Below are 20,752 nucleotides of genomic sequence, written 5' to 3' on the forward strand. Positions count from 1 at the left end.
ATGATCACTCCCTGGCTTAAAACCCTCTGTGGCTTTCTATTTCCATAAAGTAAAACCCAAACTCTTACCATGGCCGGAGACCCTATGACCTGGCCTGACCTCCCATTCCTCCCTCCCTTTGCCTGTTATGTTCCATCCACTCCTGTCTTCTCTTAGATCCTTGAGTCCACGGTGGTCTTTTCCACATGGCTGCCTTCGTACACATGGTTCTCTCTCCAGCAATGCCCTTCCCGACCTCTTTCCGCCTTGCAGATGGCAGCTGAAGTACCACCTCCTCAGAGGTCTTCCCTGACCTCCTGGTCTTAAGTTCTGTCCCCCTCTGCCTCTCTTATTCTCTTCTGTTGCCTCTTGTTCTTTCCCTTTTCAACACTTCCCATCATTTGTAATTTCATTGTATGTCCATCCACGTGTTTACTTGCTTGATGTCTTTCTCCCCCGACTCGCCTGTAAGCTTCTGGAGGACAGAGTCATGCTTATTCACCACCTTCTCCCCAGCCTCTAAACCATGCCTGGCACAGAGGAGTGGCTCAATCCTTTCTTGAGTAAATGAGGGAGGGAAGGGAATGAGTGAGTAAATCAATCTTCAGCTTGCAAAATCTTGACCTAAAGACTCTGCCACACACTAAGGAACGATGGGACACTTTTATGTCGCATTCTGCTCTCTTGTTGTCATGAACTTTGCTCTTCTAAAGCAAGTGTTTTTCCTCTGGATTATTTTTATAGAAAAAGAGAAGCAAATATAGAGATAATTATTGATTCTCACTCATCAAGTCCCTGTTCCCTATCACCAACATCCTCCTGAGAGCCTGCTGCAGAATTCCTGGGAACCACAGGAAATAAGTCCACTAACCACTTGAAATGCTCTTATAAAAATAGACCGGGCTTGACCTTCTTCCTGTGGAAGGGCCTCTTTCCTCAGGGCGAACATTACAGAGAAATTCTATCTGCTCCTAGGATCCTCCTTCATCCATCAGTCTTCCAGCAGGACTTAATCTGGACAAGCTTGGAATCCTGTTCTGAAGTTGTCTCCCATCTGCCTGGGTCACCATCTGAGCAAATTCCTCATTTATTATTTCCATGCTATTGTTTTTATATTGAAATAATAAGATAAACAGACAAAAATCAAAACCTGGGGGAGCTGTTGGGATATTCTGCTGTGCACTGATATTCCACTGGGGTGGTTTTACCCTCCCCAGAGGTTACCACCACTGTCCTTGGGCTTCAGTACAGGGCTGCACCTACATCACTCTGATCGTTATGCCCTTACCGAATTCCTTATTTTTAAATTTTGTTACTGAAGTGCAGTTTTACTTAAATTCAGTTTCCTTATTTAAAGGAAGCTTTATCTCTCTAGTATAATTGCAAAAACATCCCATAAATAGAAGGCAGTCATAAAGACAAATACAGTCAAAGGACAGCAGTCACTGGCTTCTGCTTAGGTGCTGTTTCCTGCCTGCTCAGCTCTTTTGGTTACACAGAGAGAACAACAGTTCTTCTAGGGGAGTTGAAAGCAAAATTGTACCAAGCTAAAGCCTCCTCCTTGAATAGTGAAAATGATGGAAGGAGACTTCACAGGGGGCACCCTTTCTCTCAGCAGTGGTCCTGAAAGGTGTCTTAGTACCACTCAGAACTTCTCCTGTATCAATAGGGGCACATGCCTCATACTTTGGGAAATGAAGGGTTAATACTTGGGCTTTACTGTTGTATCAGTTCAACAAATAAGCAGAGGATGCCAGTCAGTCCCCTTAGAAGTCCTGAAATATGAGGGAGTGATAGAAAAATTAGAAAATACAGATAAACAGCAATAAAAAGTTTTAAAAGATTGTCCATGATCCTATCAGCCAGAGATAATTTCTGTTAACATTTCCATTCATGGAGATGTAATAAGCACTTTACAAAGTGGAATCATATATGTGATTAGATGTGGGTTTAGGCCAGATGCGGTGTCCGTTCTTCACGGCTGCCCGGCCAGTAGCCTTGGTTACACAGGCCCAGTAGCCTTCTCTGAGAGGGATGGCAGCATCCAGCCAGCGCATGGTACCAGGAGATGAGCTAAAGTCGGATTGAAAAGTCTCACCACCAGATATACCCGGAAATATAATTTCCACAGGAGAAGGTGCTGCTGGGGGAATGTGGGCTCATTGGTCTTCAGGAGCAGATTGGGAAGTGAGGCACCTTGGTGTCACAGTAGGTGACACAGAATGCAAGGGAGCCAAAGGGACCTTTGCTGCCTGACCTGCCGGCTGGGCGTTGAGGACTCTTGTTCTTGCTCTTTTCCATCCTGCTCTGACTCACCAGATGACTGGACAAATCGTCTGTCCCTCGGCTCTATGTGTATGACTTCATGAAATGAATTTCCAAGTCATGCTGCTACTAACTTTATAAAATCTACAAGGCGGTGTCATCTCTGGCAGGTCTGAGGGCAGGTCAGACAGCCTGGAGGGGACAAAGTGGACCAGCTGGCCCTCGAGGTGCCTCTTGGTCTTATGATTCTGTGGGGCTTGGTGACACCAGGGGAGGTGGCTGAGGTCACCTTCAGGGCACTTCACTTGTTCCCTCAGGAAATGGTTTTTAAGAGCCTACTATGTTGCTGGGCCCACCCTCAGACAGCGAATGAAGTGGCAGAGTCCTGCCCCTGTGGACCTTACGTTGCAGTCACTTCCTGAGGGGTAACTGGTGACCCACACTGCCTCCAAGCTCTCCTCGTCTTGGTATTGAGTAAGAAAGCCCAAAGAGTTCCTGGCCTCGAATCCCTCAGTGGCCTCTAACAAGGGTAAATGTCTTTTGGTTCCAAGCTTGTTCTCACCTCTGGGCCTTTGAACTTGCTTCGCCTTGGCCTGCACCCCTCTTTGCCAACGTTCCCCACTGCCCGCTCTCACCCAGGGTGTTCCTACTTCTCCCTAAGAATTCCCCACAGGTGTTCCTCAGACAAGCCTTCCCTGACCGCTGGCCGCAGGTCCAGGCCCAGGCCCCCAAAAGGTGCCCTTGTCCCTCTGTATTTCACGGCAGCTGCTTACTGACAGTTCCTCCCCCTCGACTTTGCTCCATCACGGCAGAGCCCTCAATTTTGTTGCTCAGCTTTTTATCTCTAGTATCTTGCACCGACTGGCACATAATACATGCATAGTAGTGTTTGTTGAAAGAAAGGAGGGTGGAGGGCGGGGATGATGGTCCCGGTGTGCTGTGTATTGTATCAGTTTTCCTGAAAAGTCACGTGCTACGCTTAGAAGTCCCCTCGTGAACCAAAGCCTGAGAAACTATACTGATTTGCCCCTTGCCATACTGAACCCAAATATGAGTATTTTCAATAGATGAAATCAATGTGAAATTCATCCTATATGTTTTCTAAAACCATTGATCCCACACCACAAAAACTAACAAACCAACCAGGGAGATGAAGAGACTGCAGGAGGAGATGAGGTTGAATCAGTCTATTATTATTCATTAATTCATTCAACTAAATGGTGTGATTTATTGGGCACTAAGGACACATAGGCAAACAAAACAAGCAAAGTCCCTGCATTCATTGTCTGTTTTTATTCCTGTGGGGGAGATATTAAGTTTTTATCCATTGCACCACTGACCTCCCTGCAATATTAAGTTTTAAAAAAGTGAACAGGGACTTCCCTGGTGGTGCAGTGGTTAATAAGAATCCGCCTGCCAGTGCAGGGGACACGGGTTGGAGCCCTGGTCCGGGAAGATCCCACATGCCGCTGAACAAATAAGCCCGTCCGCCACAACTACTGAGCCTGCGCTCTAGAGCCTGTGAGCCACAACTACTGAGCCCACGTGCTGCAACGACTGAAGCCCGCACGCCTAGAGCCCGTGCTCTGCAACAAGAGAAGACACCGCAATGAGAAGCCCGTGCACCGCAATGAAGAGTAGCCCCTGCTCGTTGCAACTAGAGAAAGCCCGTGCGCAGCAACGAAGACCCAACGCAGCCAAAAATAAATAGAAAAAAAAATGAAAAAAGAGAAGTGAACAGCTGAATGAGAACATCTTATTACAGTGCCAGTGTGTGTATCTCCCTATTGAAATGAGATAGCTGTGACTGGAGACGGAGAGGGTACCAGTAGATAAGAGAGTGGTCGGATGTCTCCGGGGAAGTGACGTTGAGCTGAGACCTTGGAGGGTGGGCAGGAGTTCAGTGGGTGGGCCCAGGGATGTGTGCACAGCTGCATGTGTCCTAATCTGTTTCACCAACTGGAGGGGACTGCATAATCCTCCTGGGTAAGGAGCTGGCACGTTTCAGGAAAGAAATGTTAGGATGCTAAACCTTCTTGCGGTAGTTAGCCCAGCATAGGCAAGGGACTCAAGATAACCCACCAACTGGGGGGCCACAGGAGTTCATATAATCTTTCAAAGGACAGATGCATCTCCGGGGGCCAGTGCTGCCTCGTGACTGAACCTGTCCTGAGCCTCACTAAGTTGAAATTCATTGTTTCCTCCTGCAGCATCCTGCAGCTTGTTGGCTGGAGCTGTTTGTGGCAGTTACTACATTCTACCCTGCAATTATAGTTATTTGCATCCTCCGGTTGGCCTCCCTAGTGAATTTTCACCTCCTCGAGGGCGGGGACTGGATCTTACGCACTCCCTTCCCCCATAGACACACACTCTTGGCTTGTACCTAATAGATGCTTGGTGCATATTTGTTGGCATTTATTAAACGGAATAACTAAAATTTGTGGCTAATGCTTTGGAAACGTACCTATTTTAAAGAGAGTTTGATTTGGGGGATGGGAATGATCATTTTGGAGCATGGAACTCTTGCGGGAGACACACCTGGATGGTTCTAGTGGAGACTGTTGAATGCCTCAAGGCTTTGCAGGGGGAGGGAGGGGTGCCAGGATAAGAAAAGAAAGCTGTGGGGAGCACAAAAAAGGGCTGGGGGCCAATGAGGAATAACTGGCTGTTTTGCTGTTTTGATCTTGATGGTGGTAAAAAGCCATTGAAAATCATCTTGCATTGCTTCGTCCAACACTGTGCCACGCCCGTCTGTGTTTGCTCTGAGATTGTGCCGCCTGATTGGCTAGCTGGTTGATTTGGGGTTTGATTGGGGTTTCATGTCTTCTTGTGCTCTCTTTGTCATTTCTTTTTTTGAGGGGGTTTATTTTCTATATATACAGAATGTATGGTCCAGAATAATCTAGATATACACAGCTACAATGTATTTTTGTTATAATTAGTATTTTTGAAGTTGAATCAGTGTTCAATCTGGAATTCATGTCAAATGGAAACTTAGTATCACTACTGAAAATATAAAACCAGTATCACTTGCCACAGGAGGTCATTATAAGAGTAAATATGATCAAAATAATCCACATTATGAAATTTTAAAGATCAAAATATATAACTAAATCTAATGTATTTGTACTGTCTTATTAAGTATTTCATAGATATCATCTCATGATTTCGTATAGGAGCTGAAGTAGCATAAACATTGTTATTCTTGTTTTCACAGAGGAAGAATCTGAGATTTTGAGAAATTAAGTGGCTCCCAGAGTCAGGAGGTGTTTTAATTTGAATTAGTGTTTAGTTTTTTGTTTTGTTTGCAAATGAGATATTGGAGCTGAAAGGTAGAATAGAGGCGGGCCTGGAGATGATTAACTTTTAAAATGGATACTAAAGTATTGTTTAACTGTTTACTTTTGTAACTAAAAATAAAATCTAATGAAGCATGGGAAAACAAAGCAAAAAAGCAAGAGTAGAAAAGAGCTCTGTACTAGGAGGGGTGAGGTAGAGCATCCACTGTTGTCAGGGGAGCCAGCTGACCCTTGGCCTGCTGGGCCACCACGTGGATGTCCTTGGCAGTGACATTGCCTCAGTTCAGGATGAGGAATGGTGGTCCAGGAAGAATAGGGAAGGAACCAGGTGCTTTGCTTCCCTCTTGGCTGTTACTTATTAACTAAACTCCAGTCCATTTTCTTTGTCCCCTTGGACTGGTGGCAAAGTCTGATGGAGGCCTGAGGGGATAGTTCTGTGGGGCCTTTTCAGGGTCAGAAAACTCACATGCAGGCAGCTTTGTTTACATCAGCAAATCCAGCTGCATCGTGCAAGCACTTGACCGGCCAACGACTCCTAACACAAAACAGATGCCTGAGCTGCGCAGAGGGAGCGTGCAGGGCTCCTCAACTGGTAGGACTTTGTCTTGATGAATTGGGAAAAGGACAGGAGACGGGTGGCACTGGGTGTGCCAGGAGTCGACAATAGCAGCGACCGAATAGACCTGGCTTTCTGCTGGCTTGAGCCACGTGGGCTCCGGAAGGAGATGCTCAGCGGGGGCTGTGAAGGCCAAACCGCATTCCTGCCTGAGAAGGCCACATCGCTGTGTGTGCTGGACTGTGGAGGTTTGAACTGCCTGTGACCAGGATGTGGGAAGGGATGGGGTCCCCTAGGCCAGAGGAGGGGAAGTGGGATCAGAACCAGGATTCCATTTGGTGCTCAGTTCTTCAGTTCTAAAAGCTACTCTTCTACTTTTCTATCCACATAGCGTTGTTCAGTGTCATCCGTATGGTAGATTGTGCAATAAATCTCTCCTAATGAATAAATGATTACCTGATTAGGTTAATCATGACGTTAAATGTTTTTCAGGTAATGCTTAGAAATATTAATAAATAATGAAAAACCAAATCCTTCTGAAAGGACCAGGCACACACACTAGATCCAGCGTACCCCGGGAGGCCCCCATGTCTTCTGCCCACTCATTTGAACAAAGGACCTTGCATTCCATATCATGTTCTACTCTGTCTACTGATACTCGTTTAGTAGATTTGCCAGTTTGAATACTCCAATACAATTTTCCCTTGAGGAAAAAGGTGAAATCAAGGCAATAACAATTATTTAAGATATTAAGAACTATGATTTTAAAACACAATACCTATATATATGCATTGGAGAGAGAGGCTACAGATTACACACACACACACACACACACACACACACACACACACACACACATACATACATACATACATACATACATATATACATACACACACAGAGACCCCAAAGTGTGACCATAGCCATTATTAGGTGGCAAGGTTACAGGTGATTTTTGTTTTCTTTTCCATAGTTCCCCAATTTTTTTACAAGTAGCATGTATTATTTGTATAGAGACATTTTTATTTTAAAAATTCATTAAAGATACTATATATACCTCTTGCTGCAATCTAGAGGTTAACACCCTGAGTTACTGGTAAAAGTACCTCACTAAAGTATAAAATTTGAAAATTTCTCAGTAGGGAGCAATAACTGACCTTAAGATTCAAAATGGTACCCATGACAGAGGTAATAGCTAAGGAATGAGGCTTCCAGTCTCTTAGCATAGAAACGAAAAATGTTTTCTTCTATGACCACTTTTCTTCATCTGATGCTCACTTCTTTGTGTCTTCTGTCAACAGACCCTCAGTTTAGTAAAGTAAATCTACATTTGCATCCCAGCTCCACAATTTGCTAACAATGGGACCTCAGCCAAGCCATTTATAATCTTTGTGCCTCCGTCTGTTGGCTTGCAAACTAATAGGCTTATAATGAGGATTAGATGAAATAATGCATGTAAGCGCATGATAGCACAAGCAGTAAAGGCCGGTTATTATCATTATCCCATTGGCTGGTCCAAACCATCTTTTCTAACTATTTTGCAGAGAATATTTTTCTGATTTAGCTGGGCTCTGTAATCTCAAGCATGTACTCAGAACTGTGACCTTCCAGAATGGCCCCAGGAACACCAAAAAAGAAAAAAAAAAAAAAAAAAGAGGAAAGCTGAAAACATAGTTCCTACTTACCTGCTGGCAATAGGCTTTTTTCCCCACAGAGCCTCGAAGTCTTTGGTTGAGCAGCAAACTTCACTCATTAAGGAAGTGCCTGAGAGCTTGGCTGTGGCCCCAGTGCCTGCTCACCTCAGTTAAGTCAGTGCTTCTTTAAGCTGTTCCTTTTGGTTTTTCTGACTCAGTATCTTAGGTCATTCTGAGACAGCCACTGCTCCCCATCTTCCCCACTTCTACCTGTTGTCCTGGACATTTGTCATCCTTTTTGACTGCCCAGCATCTAAAGCCCCGTCCTGTATTTGAGGGATACCCCCCCAGACACACACACAGGTCTTGGTCTGGCTGGACCTTTCTTGCAGTGTGATTCAGGCCTACCACACCTTCCCAGTGATTCTGTGGGCAACCCCAGCTTCTCCAAATTCTCTTTCTGTTTATTATCAGTCAAAGTCATTTCTGGTTGCTTACAGTTAAGGAACTTAGCCAGCTCTTGCTTGTCCTATGTTGACATAAATTCTTCAGCTGTTAGTTCCCCAAACTCTCTGAGCTTCCCATGGCATATTATTTATTACATTCTCCTGGTTATGACATTTTATTGGAATCACCTGCTTATTCTTCCCTAGACTTAGCTCCCTGAAGACAAGAACTAAAGCCATGTAGATCACTGCAGTAGCTCTATCATGGAACACAGTGCCTGGCACATAGTAGGCCCTCCACAAATGCCAAATGAATAAACAAGCAACCACCCAGGAGGGGACCAGAACAACCACAGTAGTTCCTCTTGGAGAACCAGTTAACTTGCCAACTTTCTGATAACCTGGCACCATTCCTAGCCTGATTCCAGGAGAAACCAGATTTCCTTTAGGGTTTGGCAAGGAAGAGGATATTCCAGCAGCATCCTGAGTGGGAGGGTGAGATGTTGGCTGCATCCTAGTGGGTGAGTAATCCCCCAGGCAGCGCTTAGCTTTCAACCCTGGCTTATAACACGGTCATCTCCTGAAGCTCCCAGCTTAAAATGGAAAGTGGCGTTACTCATGGTGAAGAGCAGACAATAAAAAAACATTGAGGTGGGGCCTGACACAATAGAGTGAGTATTCCCTGATGATGGATGAGAGATCTCTGCTCCGAGGGCTCACGGACCTGACAGACAGCTCAGTCATGGCAGGGCTTTTGAAGTACACCTCCAAATTAGCTCATCACCCAGCACCTCACTCTTTGGGATGTTGGAAGACATTGCATTTCTTAGCCTACACCAGGCATGGCAAGAGGAAATACCCCTGAATCAATATCAGAAGGTGATAGAGAGCAGTGGTTATGAATTGAGGCTTTGACGCCCAACAGAGCTGGGCCTGAATCCTAGCTCTTCTAGTTGCTAGCTCTGTGACCCCAAGTGAATTTCTTAACCTCTCTGATTTTTACATCCCTCATCTGTAAAATGGGTTAAATGGTAGTACCTACTACAAGGTCATGAGAAAAGTAAGTCAGACAGTCTGTATAAAACCCTTATCACAGTGCCTGGCTTGTAACCAACACTCAGTAGGTGATGGCTGCTGGCGTTGAGAATGTTGTTCTTTTACCATCTTCCTCCAGCAGCTCCGTTACTTCCCCATCCTTTATGTTTTTATTCTCTTTTCTTCTCACTCAACCTCCATACCCTTGCTCCTTCAGGAGTCCTCCTTTACCTCTCACACCCTTCTGAGCTGAGGCCACTGCCCAGCCTCCCTCCGTGGTCACTCCTCTCCATTTCTAGCTCGTCTTTCTCTCACTTTCTCAGTGTCTGTCAGCTTGTGTGCCAAGATCCAGTGTCTGACCTGTTATGGTCTCTTCCCCACTTCAGAATCCATGACCTGGCACACGGTGAAGCAAAAGGCACTGGAATAAATCAATCTGACTTTAGTGACACCTCATGGACAGATTGGGCCTAAGGTCATATAATGGTCAGGGCTCAACACCCGTTTCCAGTGCCCCAGCATGATGAACCTGTACTCACAGAAAGCAGAGTGGACCAAAGTCCAGTCTTATCACAGCTGGGCATGGAGCAGCAGTGGTGATGATTACAAATGCAATATTTTTCTTAGGAAAGACCGTACCACCAGCTTTTCTAATAATAGGCTTCTTTAGCGAGTTCATAAATTAGATTCAGATATTTTTAAGGAGTACACTCTTGGCCTAAGCAGGTTACATGCATTACTATTGAGACATAAACAATGATGTACATGTGCCGAGACTCTTAGCATTGTACCTAGGTAGTTCTATACCAATGATCTGGGGAGTCAGCAAACATCAGTTCCTTCAGGGTTAAGAAAACCTCCCACCTTTGATCTCCGATGACTAGATGAACCACAGGCTGTCATCCCAGGATGTGTCCTAATCATTCATTTATTCAACACGGTTAATGAATAGTCTTTTATGTGCTGGGCACATTTCTGGATGTCACAGCAGATAGGGTAAAAGAGTAGGATGCAAGCCCCGCCCTCCAGGAACTTACGCCCAGCATGGGAGGTAAATACACACCAATTGGGGGGAGAAAGTGACGAATGCTACAAATGAGCTATCACGTTTTAATGAGAGTTCCCGGGAGGCATAAATCACACGAATGACAGAGATATTAGGAAGGAGATATATATATATATTCTTTTTCAGATTCTTTTCCATTATAGGTTATTACAGGATATTGTATATAGTTCCCTGTGCTGTACAGTAGGACCTTGCTGTTTGTGTGTTTTCTGTATAGTAGTGTGTATCTGTTAATCCCAAACTCCTAATTTATCCCTCCCTCCCCCACCCCCCGCCTTTCCCCCTTTGATAACCATAGGTTTGTTTTCTATGTCTGTGTCTTGGAAACAGTACACTTTGAATTAAAGATGGCTCATATATAATGAGTTCATGGGGAAGGGGTAAGGCTGGAAAGGTAATTTATAGCCAGATCTTATAATCCACTTCCTGCTCAACATCTCTACTTGGATGTCCAATAATTATCTTAAACTTAAGATGGTCTAGACAGAGCTGTTAGTTCTCCCCACCCAATCCCCCAGCTTTTTTTTCTCAGGTATTTAAAAATCTTCCTAAGTGTCCCTAAAAAGGAGCAGTCATTGTTTCTCTGTCCTTCACCTAGCCCCATTCAGTTCATCAGCAAGCTCTATCTCCAAAATATATCCTCAGTCCAGCCTCTTCTGTCTTCTCCACTATGTTCCAATCCACCATCATTTCTTACCTGCTTCCTTGTTTCATTTCTTGCCCTCATATAGCAGCTTGCTTAAGTCAGATCATATCCCCTTGCTTGCTGAAAACCTCCTAGCATCAGCTTCCCGTTGCTCTATCCATGGGAAGACCGTGTCCTCCAGGCTCATGATGAGGCCCCAGCCTCTTCCCAGCCTCACCCTCTCCTCTCCTCCCTTGCTTGTCCTGCTCCATTCACAGGACTGGCTTTTCTTGTCTTCCTTGAGCTCACCAAGCATGGACCTGCCATAACATCTTTGCAGTTACTGATCCCTCTATCTGAAACACTGTTCCCTCAGCCTGAAGTTCTCCTCTTGCCTTAGACCTTTGCTTGTCCGCCTTCTCATGGCTCGTATCTCAGCTTGGATGTCACCTCTGCAGATCACCCCTGACCATCCTAACTAAAGTAGCCCCTTCTCAGTTTTTCTCTACCTCAGAACTCCATTTTTTCCTTTATAGCACTTATCCGAAATGTTCTCCAGTATTTATTTTTCTCTTTTATCACCATCACTTCTACTAACTTGTAAGCTCCATAAGACTTTGTCTTATTTACCACTGTCTCTTTAGTCCTTAGCACAGTCCCAAGCACGTGCTCAATAGTCATTTACAAATGCAGATGCCTATGCCAGACACCCAGAAATTCTGATTCATTTGTCTGGGTTGGGGCCAGGCAAAAGAGGAGTTAATTTGAGTTTTTTTACTGTACGCATAGTTTTAACTGTGTTATACCTAGTACAGTTCCCAGGTGGTTCTGATTTTTAGACAGAGTTAAGAACCCCTGACCTAGAGAATGGAAATCTCTGTAGCATCTTGCTACTCCAAATGGGATCCTTGGATCAGTACCACCCAGGTACTTGTTAGAAATGCAGATTGTCAGGCTTTACCCCAGCCTTAGAGAATCAGAATCTGCAGTTTAACAAGATGCCCCAGCTGACTTGTATGCATATTAAATTTGAGAAGCACCCACCTAGCAGAAATACATAATTTCTGAGGAGTAAGTGCTTTGAATTTGGGAGGTTGAATTTGCTCTATCTGCAGGACAGTGAGGTGGGTGTATCCCTCAGACAGTTGGAAATGTGGTTCTGAGGTCATGGAAAGCGAACCCAAAAGGAAGTAAGCATCCTCACTAAAATGCTTTTTGAGGGTCAGAGTGTGGGGTGTGGTGAGGTCATGAGTGGAGAGAAGAGAAGACGAAAGCATTGGTGGACCGTGGGGACAGCCCTAGTATGGGTGGGATAGAAGGGGAGCCGAGATGAGGAAGTGGGGAAAGAAAGAGACGGGTGGAGAATGATGGCGCAAGTCAGGGCAGGAGGTGAGGTCAAGAATGGGGTGACCCAAAGCATCAGATTCTGCAGAAAAATCAAGAGACATAGAGACCAAGAAGTGGCCATGAGTTCTTTCCTCACAGACGGATGGATGGAGGAACCAAGTGAGGGGAGGAGAGGCTTGAGTCAATGGTGAGTGGTTGGAAGCAGTGAGTCCACACCACCCACCCAGGAAGGACTGTGGTCACGCCAAGAGAATTGTGCCTTGAAGGAGCAGGAATGGAGAGAAGCTTTTCTCAAATGAGAAACCTGGGAATGTTTGTCAAGAAGAAACATTCAGGGAAAGGGATTGAATAGATTGGAGATTAAAAGATTAAAAAAACGATTAAAGATTAAAAGAGAATTTAATTGATGGGACTGGGTCCTGGAGGGGGTAGGAGAGAATCACAGTAGACTCGTATGCTTGTTAACACATAGACTGACCTAGACGGGTACAAAATAAACATCCAGCTGCCTTCAGGGAAGGAAACTGGGTGACTAGGGAGGCAAGGTAGCTTTCTTTTTTATTTAAGAAAAACAAACAAACAAAAATAATTTAAAAAACACCTGTGTGTGCTCTACCCAGATTTAACAAATGTTAACATTTTCTGAAATTTACTTTAGTTTTTTTTTTTGTATATGAAGGAAATAATTGCAGGAGACTGTAGTTACTAGTTCAAAAATAAAAGATAATTTTTGATACCCACTGGAAAAAGAAAGAAACCATTAGAGAGAACGTTGAAGTTCCTCGTTTCCCTTTTTCTGAATATTTTTGTCCTCCCTCCTCTGAGGCAGCCACTATTATGGATTGTGTGTGTGTGTGTGTGTGTGCGTGTGTCAGAGAGAGAGAGAGTCTAATGCCCGTCAACGGTGCACTTTGTATAGTTCTACGATTTGCGTTTAGTCACGCAACATTATATCTGAGATCTATCCATTTTGATACCTTTTATCTGTAATGTTTAACAACAAATATCATATAAGTAAATTTTAGAAATAAGTTCTGATCTTACAGGTAGCCTTTACTGTATTTGCATATATTCTCCAGGGGTGGCCATTTACGTTACTTTTAGTTTTCCACCGTTATCCAAATTCCTGCCATGAACACCCTTGCACATGGAGAGATGTACTTATAACCATCTACTCTTTTAAGCTTTCTAAATTTTTTTAACCACATGCATTTTTAATTAGTGTTTCAAATAAGAAAAATTGATTTTCTTAAAAAATTTCTCACTGTGATCCAGAGGGCACCCAAATCAGAATTACATGGGCCTTTTGTTATAAAATGCAAATTCCTGGGTCCCACATCAGACCTACTGGATCCACATTATAATGAACCTCCCCAAGTGATTCTTAGGCGTCCTCTAGTTTGGGAAGCACCAAGTAGACACCTCGTTCCTCTTAGAGGAGATGGGGGTGGGGGAGGGCAGGGGCAGATAGATGGTGGAGGAAGGGTGTGCCTGGGGAGGGATGGAGAATAACATTGATCAACAGCTCCCCTGTGCCAGGCTATGTGCTAGGGCTTGACATTTAAAGTAGGAGGGAGAGGGGATCCATGGGGATTTATCAAGATGAAATGTGCAAAAGGTTCAAGAGGCCCGGAAATGTGAGTATGGCAGTTAAATACAGTCTGTGGAGTCCACTACTTACTTAGTGGCTGTGTGCCCTTGGGAAGTCACCTAACCTCTATGAGCTTGAGCTGCTCCATCTGCAAAATGACAGTAGTAATACTACACACCTAAAAGGAGAAGATCAAATGACGTAAGGCACATAACCTGCTCAGAACTTGACACTTCTTACATGGCTAATAAATGATGACAGTGGTGGCAAGAAGGATGCTTTAGACTGTGATTGTTCAATCCCCTTTATAGTCAATACATATATTTTATAGTTTGGCTCGTAACCTCATTATTTGAAACTCTAATGGTGGTTGATAGTAGCTGGGTATTGCTTTAATATCTCATTATGGACAGAGAAATTAAATATATAGCCCTCCGTCACTCTGTTATTTTCATGGAAGGATATGATCAACACCTATAATCGGCTACAAGGTGCAGGTTCTAGAAATGTGTTACAGTGGAGAATGGGGAGTTCTTGTGTTGTTGCAGGTGAGGGCCTGAGTCGGAGGGGAGACATTTCAAACTGTAAGTATCGATATATCGCTCACACACACACTCATTCCAGCATGCAAACACCCAAATTATCCCCCCAGGAGCTGAGTGTGTGTTAACAAGGGGAGGTGGTAACGCAGCCGCATCCATGCCTCCATCCCGTGAACCTTTCGGGCAGGGCCACTGGCCCAGAGAGGCGAGCGTCGGGGATCCCCCCTGTAGACCAAGGAACACATAGAGATAACACAGAGGTGCCCGCTGTCCTTCCTCCTGAGCCTCAGCCTGCTTCTTTCCTGTGCCCTGCTTCAGCCCAGAGGAGCGCGAATCTACCACCACAGCCGAGGAGAGCGGGCGAGACCCCCGGCCTCCCGAGAGCTGTGTCACTTAACCTTTTTTTCTTTTAATTAATAGACTTTTTTTTTTTTAGAGCAGTTTTAGGTTCACAGCAAAATTAAGAGGAAGGTGCAGAGATGTCCCGTGTGTCCCCTCCAGCACACAAGCAAGCCTCCTCCACTGTCAGCATCCCCACCGGACAGCTACATCTGTTACGATTGATTGACCTACCCTGACATATTAGAGTCGCCCCAAACCCATAGTCTGCGTTAGAAGTCGCTCTCGGTAGTGCGCACTCTGTGAGTTGGGACAAATGTATAATGACGTGTATCCACCATCGTAGTATCAGGATAATTTCACGCTCCTAAAAATTCTCTGTGCTCCACCTGTGCATCCCTACCTTCCTCCCCCTGAAACCTGGGCAACCACTGATCTTTTTACTGCCTCCGTAGTTTTGCCTTTTCCAGAATGTCGTGTAGTTGGAATCATACAGGATGTAGCCTTTTTTCACATTGGCTTCTTTCTCAGTAATATGCATTAAGGTTCCTCCATGTCTTTTCATGGCTGGATGGCTTGTTTCCTTTTAGCTCTGAATGATGCTCCGTCGTGTGGACACACAGCCCTTTTTCAGCCTCACTTTCCTGGGCTGTCATAAGGGATAATGGGTAGCTTAGACCAAGGGAGTTCATAATGATGATAAGCGTGAAGGTTTAAGTGCTCAGTTCCAGGCTCTCTGCGCTACCTCGTCTAGTCCTTCCTGAACCCCATGACATAGGTATCATGAACACTCCCGTTTTACAGATGAAGAAACTAAAGCCCAGGGAGGTTAAGTCACTGCTCAAGGCCACAGAGCCAGGAAAGCATTGGTCTGTTACTCGAACCCAGACATTCTGACTTCAGGTGTTAGTGTTGGTGCTGTAACCTCCCTGGAAAGTTCTTAACAGTGTTTGACACGTAGTGAAAACATGCTAATGTTGCCTCTTATTATTGTAAATGTTTCTGAAGCAGAGCCACTTAAATGGTCAGGTTGCAATTCTTTTTTTTAAATATAAATTTATTTATTTATTTATTTTTGGCTGTGTTGGGTCTTCGCTGCAGCGCGCGGGGCTTTCTCTAGTTGCGGCGAGCGGGGGCTACTCTTCGTTGTGGTGCGCGGGCTTCTCATTGCGGTGGCTTCTCTTGTTGTGGAGCACGGGCTCTAGGCACATGGGCTTCAGTAGTTGCAGCACATGGGCTCGGGAGTTGTGGCTCACGGGCTCTAGAGCACAGGCTTAGGAGTTGTGGCGCACGGGCTTAGTTGCTCTGAGGCACGTGGGATCTTCCCGGACCAGGGCTCAAACCCGTGTCCCCTGCATTGGGAGGTGGATTCTTAACCACTGCGCCACCAGAGAAGTCCCTGCAGTTCTTTTCTAATGAGACATACAAAGCACTGAGATGTTCGGAAATTCCCTAGTGCCATGCTGCCAAGGGGTTACAGAACTGGGATGAAAAGCCGTGGGTACTGGAGGCTCCAGGTTGCTCTGAAGAGAGTGCTAATTGATTTGTTAGCGGATGTTTACTGAGCACTTACCAGATAGGTTATCCCATTCCACACTACAACAACCCATTTTAGGAAATAGAGGTGCCCAGGGGCCCAGCCCTGCTCTCCCTACTCCTCTGAAGCTCCTTCCATGTTGCCCATTGTGCCCTACATCCCTTCTCCCCATCTCAGCCCGGGGATCAACATCTGCAGCCCGGGCACGTGTCAGAGCGCAGAAGCAGGCTGGGGGTGCCGGGGTCTCTGTCCCTAGGTGTGGGTGCCTTGGCAGCCAGCACAGTCCCTCGTCATCACCCTGGTCACAGTACATGCCGGTCCGCGGGCAGGCAGCCTCGGCCTGGGCACACCTGCTCACTCCCTGTCCCCTCCACTTCCTTCTGCCCTGCATTTCCAGACAGAGTCAAAAATGGGTTCACGTCAAGTGCGATTTGTCTTCTTTCAGTGTAATTTTCTATTTATAGACAGCCTTCTCTCGGGAGGCACTGTCCTCCTTCCTCTGTCTCGGTTTTTTTCTGGGTAGTTGGGGATAAACTCTTGGTGGTGGTTTTTGAGCCCTGTGGTCAGCAGTCCAGCTGGTCATTCATTCAGGATGTCTCCAGAAAGCCAGCGGTTACCCTTATTGGAGTCTTTGCTGATTTCTGTGGCCTCTGAGACCTCTGTGGAACTGTGCTCATGTAGCTAGTGTGAAGTGTTAAAAAGAAATACCTGACCTGGGCCAGCAGGGTCCTCATCCACAGGCTTATCCTGGTGAGATGATGACGATGATAATTACAACATTATAACAGCAGCTGATACTCACAGGCACTCCTCTAAGTGCTAAAAGGGATTCCCTCATTCCTTCGAGGTATATGCTGCTCTGATCCCCTTTACACAGATGAGGAGATAAGCACACAGAAATGAAGGCCATGGCTGACCAGGGGATGCTTGGGATGCAGCCCTGCAGACCTCTCTGGCCCAGCCACCCCACCATCCCCCTCCAGCCCTGTGTTCTAGCCACACCAGCTTTGGTTTGGTCCCTTGGATACGCTGTGTGATCTCCTGCCACGGGTCCTTTGCACATGCTTTCCCACGCAGGACCACCGTTCCCTCCACTCTACAGCGAATTTACCCTGAACCATCTTTCACATCTCAACTGTGACTTCTTCAAGGGTGTCCTACTCAACCTTCCCTGACCACATGTCCCATTAAAGCTCTGATGGTGCCGCCTGTCTCTCCTCGATGGTGCTGGTCAAAGTTTAAACTCTACTTTTATTTGTGCAATTTTCCGATTAATGTCTGGCTCTCCCCCCAGACCATAACTCCATGAGAGGCTTGAAAGTGCTGCCTTGTACATAATTCTATCATTGCACCTACCATGCTGGACTGAAATGATTTGTTTATTCATCTGTCCCATCCCTTGGTCTGTGAATTTCCTGAGGGCAGCGTTCAGGTCTTTTTCTAACACAGTGCTCGGCTCAATAAATATTTGGTGAGTTGATGTGAATGAACTGGGTCTAATTAAACAGTGTAACTTGGGAAAGGGCACCTGAAAGTTCAGAACTTTGGATGGAGCGAGCCCACAAAATACAGTCGTTCAGAATCACCCCTTGGAAATCTGGAGCGATTTTAGAGAGAAGGTTAGCTTTTTTAAAAAGCCAAGTTCACTTATCATTTGGATAGCAGACTAGAAGGATCCATGACTTTCCTAAAGAAGTATCGTATTGTGGTTACAAATCTAAGAGAAGTGAGGACAAAAGGATGTCTGCCTCTCCGAGGTTCATCTGAAGTTTAGTAAAAGTCAGAGCATAAATAACTAGTGGAATCTCATTGGAAGTTGTGTTGGGATTTGGTGCCTTAAGCCCTCGGCCTTGCGTCATTTCCTTATCTCTCCTGGATGACCTTGCTGGCTCACTCCCCAGTGCTGTTATTGCTGTCTTTGACTCCGTAAACATTGTGGTCAGGTTACAAGGGAGCATTCCCCTCTTTGGGGCTGGTCCTTTCCGGGACCTGATGCCGCTCAGTCTGGCAAATGGGCCCCAGGTCTTCCTTGAAGGAGAAAGAGAAAAAGGGGTTCTCTTCTGCCCAGAGGATGAGTGGGGCAGGGGGCAAGTCGCTGGTTAGAGGCTGGTGCTGACCCAGCAGGGTTCATGAAGAAAGTGCCAGGTAACTGTGGGCTCCCACATCCAAACGGGGCCCGGCCTCAGCTCTGGCCACCCTGGCTCCAAGGAAAACAGGCAGTTTTTCAGAAGAGCTGTTTCCTTTCATCCTGGCCCCTCCTTCCTGTCATAACAGATTATGAGCGTGTTCTTTGGAGGATTGAATAGCCCCTTTAAAGAAGTTAGAAGCCATTTCTGAGTTGAGAGGATTAACCTAGTTAAATTTAATAGTTGCAGCACATGATAGATTAACAGGTAATTGGAAAGAACTTTATTGAGGCTCCAGTAACCCATTATGACGCTCATAGATTTTCAGCTGTATTGCAGTAAAAACACATGAGGGATTAAAGTGACACTATCCTCCTCTTGTCCCCCATTGTGAACACCCCTGGCACATAGTAGGTGCTTGGCAATATTTGTTAAAAGAATAGAGGAGGGCTTCCCTGGTGGCGCAGTGGTTGAGAATCCGCCTGCCAACGCAGGGGACACGGGTTCAAGCCCTGGTCTGGGAGGATCCCACATGCCGCGGAGCAACTGGGCCCGTGAGCCACAATTACTGAGCCTGCGCGTCTGGAGCCTGTGCTCCGCATCAAGAGAGGCCGCGATAGTGAGAGGCCCGCGCACCGCGATGAAGAGTGGCCCCCGCTTGCCACAACTAGAGAAAGCCCTCGCACAGACACTAAGACCCGACACAGCCATAAATAAATAAATAAATAAATAAATAAACTTGAAAAAAAGCCACAAGCAAAAATTAAAAAAAAAAAAAAACTCAGGTATTTCTAGTGCATGGCAAGGGCTGAGAACCACTGCACAAGACTCAGATTGCATAGCTCTGTGAAAATGTGTCATATTTAAAAAAAAAAAAAAAAAAAAAGAATAGAGGAAATATGAGGCTGACCTAATGTTCTGACAACTTTTCTGGAATGAGACAAAAACCCACAGTCTTAAACAGACTTTGCTCAAGTGCATTGGGTAATGACACATACAACTGTTTGACGTTCTCCGTGGGTTTCTAGACCTAGTTCCCACTTATCCAAAATTATGAATTTATTCCCGACAGTTAACAAACGTACGGGGAATCCCAGTGGCTTAGCTCAGATCTAAGGAGGGTATTTTTTTTTTTAAAAAAGAGTCACCAAGGAATCATTCTTAAGAGGAGGCAGAGTCCTGTGTAACCTGTAGCACAAATATTGAAAAAGAATATCTTGGGGTTTCAGTGGCTAAGGCAGAAGAAACTCAAAGATGTGTTGAAGCTAGAATTGGAGCCGCTTTCCAGACTGAAAATCAGACTTGTCCCGCCTTTGGTGGGCTGGGCCCAGGCTGGTGCAGTGGAGCCCAGGTCCAGAAGAGGGCGCTCTGAGCTAAGTGTGCCGACCGCAGCCGGGAAATCAGGGTCCTTGAAAGAGGCTGTTATGCTTCACCTTGTTTGTCCTGCCTGTTTTTGTGTTCTCTGTAGGACTGAGAGAGGGTTTTCTCTCCTCTGTGCCAAAGAATGATCTTCTGCAAATATAATTAAACTGATGATTTCACAGATTAAATACCAAATCCTAGGCGTTTAATTTTGTTTAAAAAAATTTTTAATAGCCTTCAACCTTTGGTCTCCCTGAAATCCGTGATCAAATTTCCCACATTGTGGCTCCTTTAACGTATTTCAGTGGGCCCTCGGGAATCAGTATCTTCTTCAGATATTGACTCTAGTCCTAGAAGATGGATGTTCAAACCAAGAAGAGTAGAGTGTTGTTTTCTCTGAAAGTTATTTGTATTTGTCCCATCTTTATCAGGTTAATGAACGCGTTACCTATGAATAAGTACCACCCTACTCACAGCATCCTGATTAAAAAGAAAGCTGTGTAGTCATCAAATTGGGATACATTAAAGCCTTGTTTTCAATTGTAGAAGCTTCCTTGGAAATAAACCTTCTTCCCTGCATTGTTTTATACCCAGGCCCTGAGGAAGAAGCAGACAAATTGAACAAGTCCTTTGAGGAAGCCGCACACTGTGTGCGGACTCTGTGACCAGTGAGTCCAATATTAAGAGTTTGTCTTATGGAGGGACTCACCCCAGGGCCCAGAGATCAGTGTATGCGGTTCACAGCCGCACTGTTTGCCGTAGCAAGAGCTTGGAAACCATGTTGCATGAGTAGTGAAATGATAAATTATACAGCCAAGCAAATCCCAGGCAGGTGGAAAAAAAAAAGAGAGAGAGAGCTGGATATACAATATATGAACCTAGATAAGAGGGGAAGAGAAAGCTCTAGAACAATATGTGTGGAATTATCCCATAACTGATTTTTAAAATTATATGTGTATGTGTAGATGCATAGATAGAAACCTGAAAAAATGATTACCTCTGG

The 20,752-nt window shown here is 45.3% G+C and overlaps 2 protein-coding genes across 5 annotated transcripts in view; one reads left to right on the top strand and one right to left on the bottom strand.

Annotated features, from left to right (window-relative positions):
- LOC309624566 (uncharacterized protein) overlaps positions 1-20,752 on the top strand; it is a 404,937-nt gene that overhangs the window by 275,193 nt on the left and 108,992 nt on the right. The window lies entirely within an intron of this gene.
- Positions 1-20,752, bottom strand: part of FGF1 (fibroblast growth factor 1) — a 103,234-nt gene that overhangs the window by 37,521 nt on the left and 44,961 nt on the right. The window contains exon 1 of one of the 4 annotated variants that reach the window (XM_082382800.1): positions 7,785-8,172. The exons of 2 other annotated variants lie outside the window; for them this stretch is intronic. In XM_082382800.1, coding sequence (XP_082238926.1) covers positions 7,785-7,852 — 68 coding nt within the window. In that variant the 5' untranslated portion in view covers positions 7,853-8,172. Of the gene's footprint in view, positions 1-7,784; positions 10,512-20,752 lie in introns of those variants that run through there. One more of the 4 variants, XM_082382803.1, reaches the window with a different exon arrangement.

This window comes from Balaenoptera borealis (genome assembly GCF_965194805.1).
Source record: "Balaenoptera borealis genome assembly, chromosome: 2".
In the NCBI taxonomy this organism is placed as follows: domain Eukaryota; kingdom Metazoa; phylum Chordata; class Mammalia; order Artiodactyla; family Balaenopteridae; genus Balaenoptera; species Balaenoptera borealis.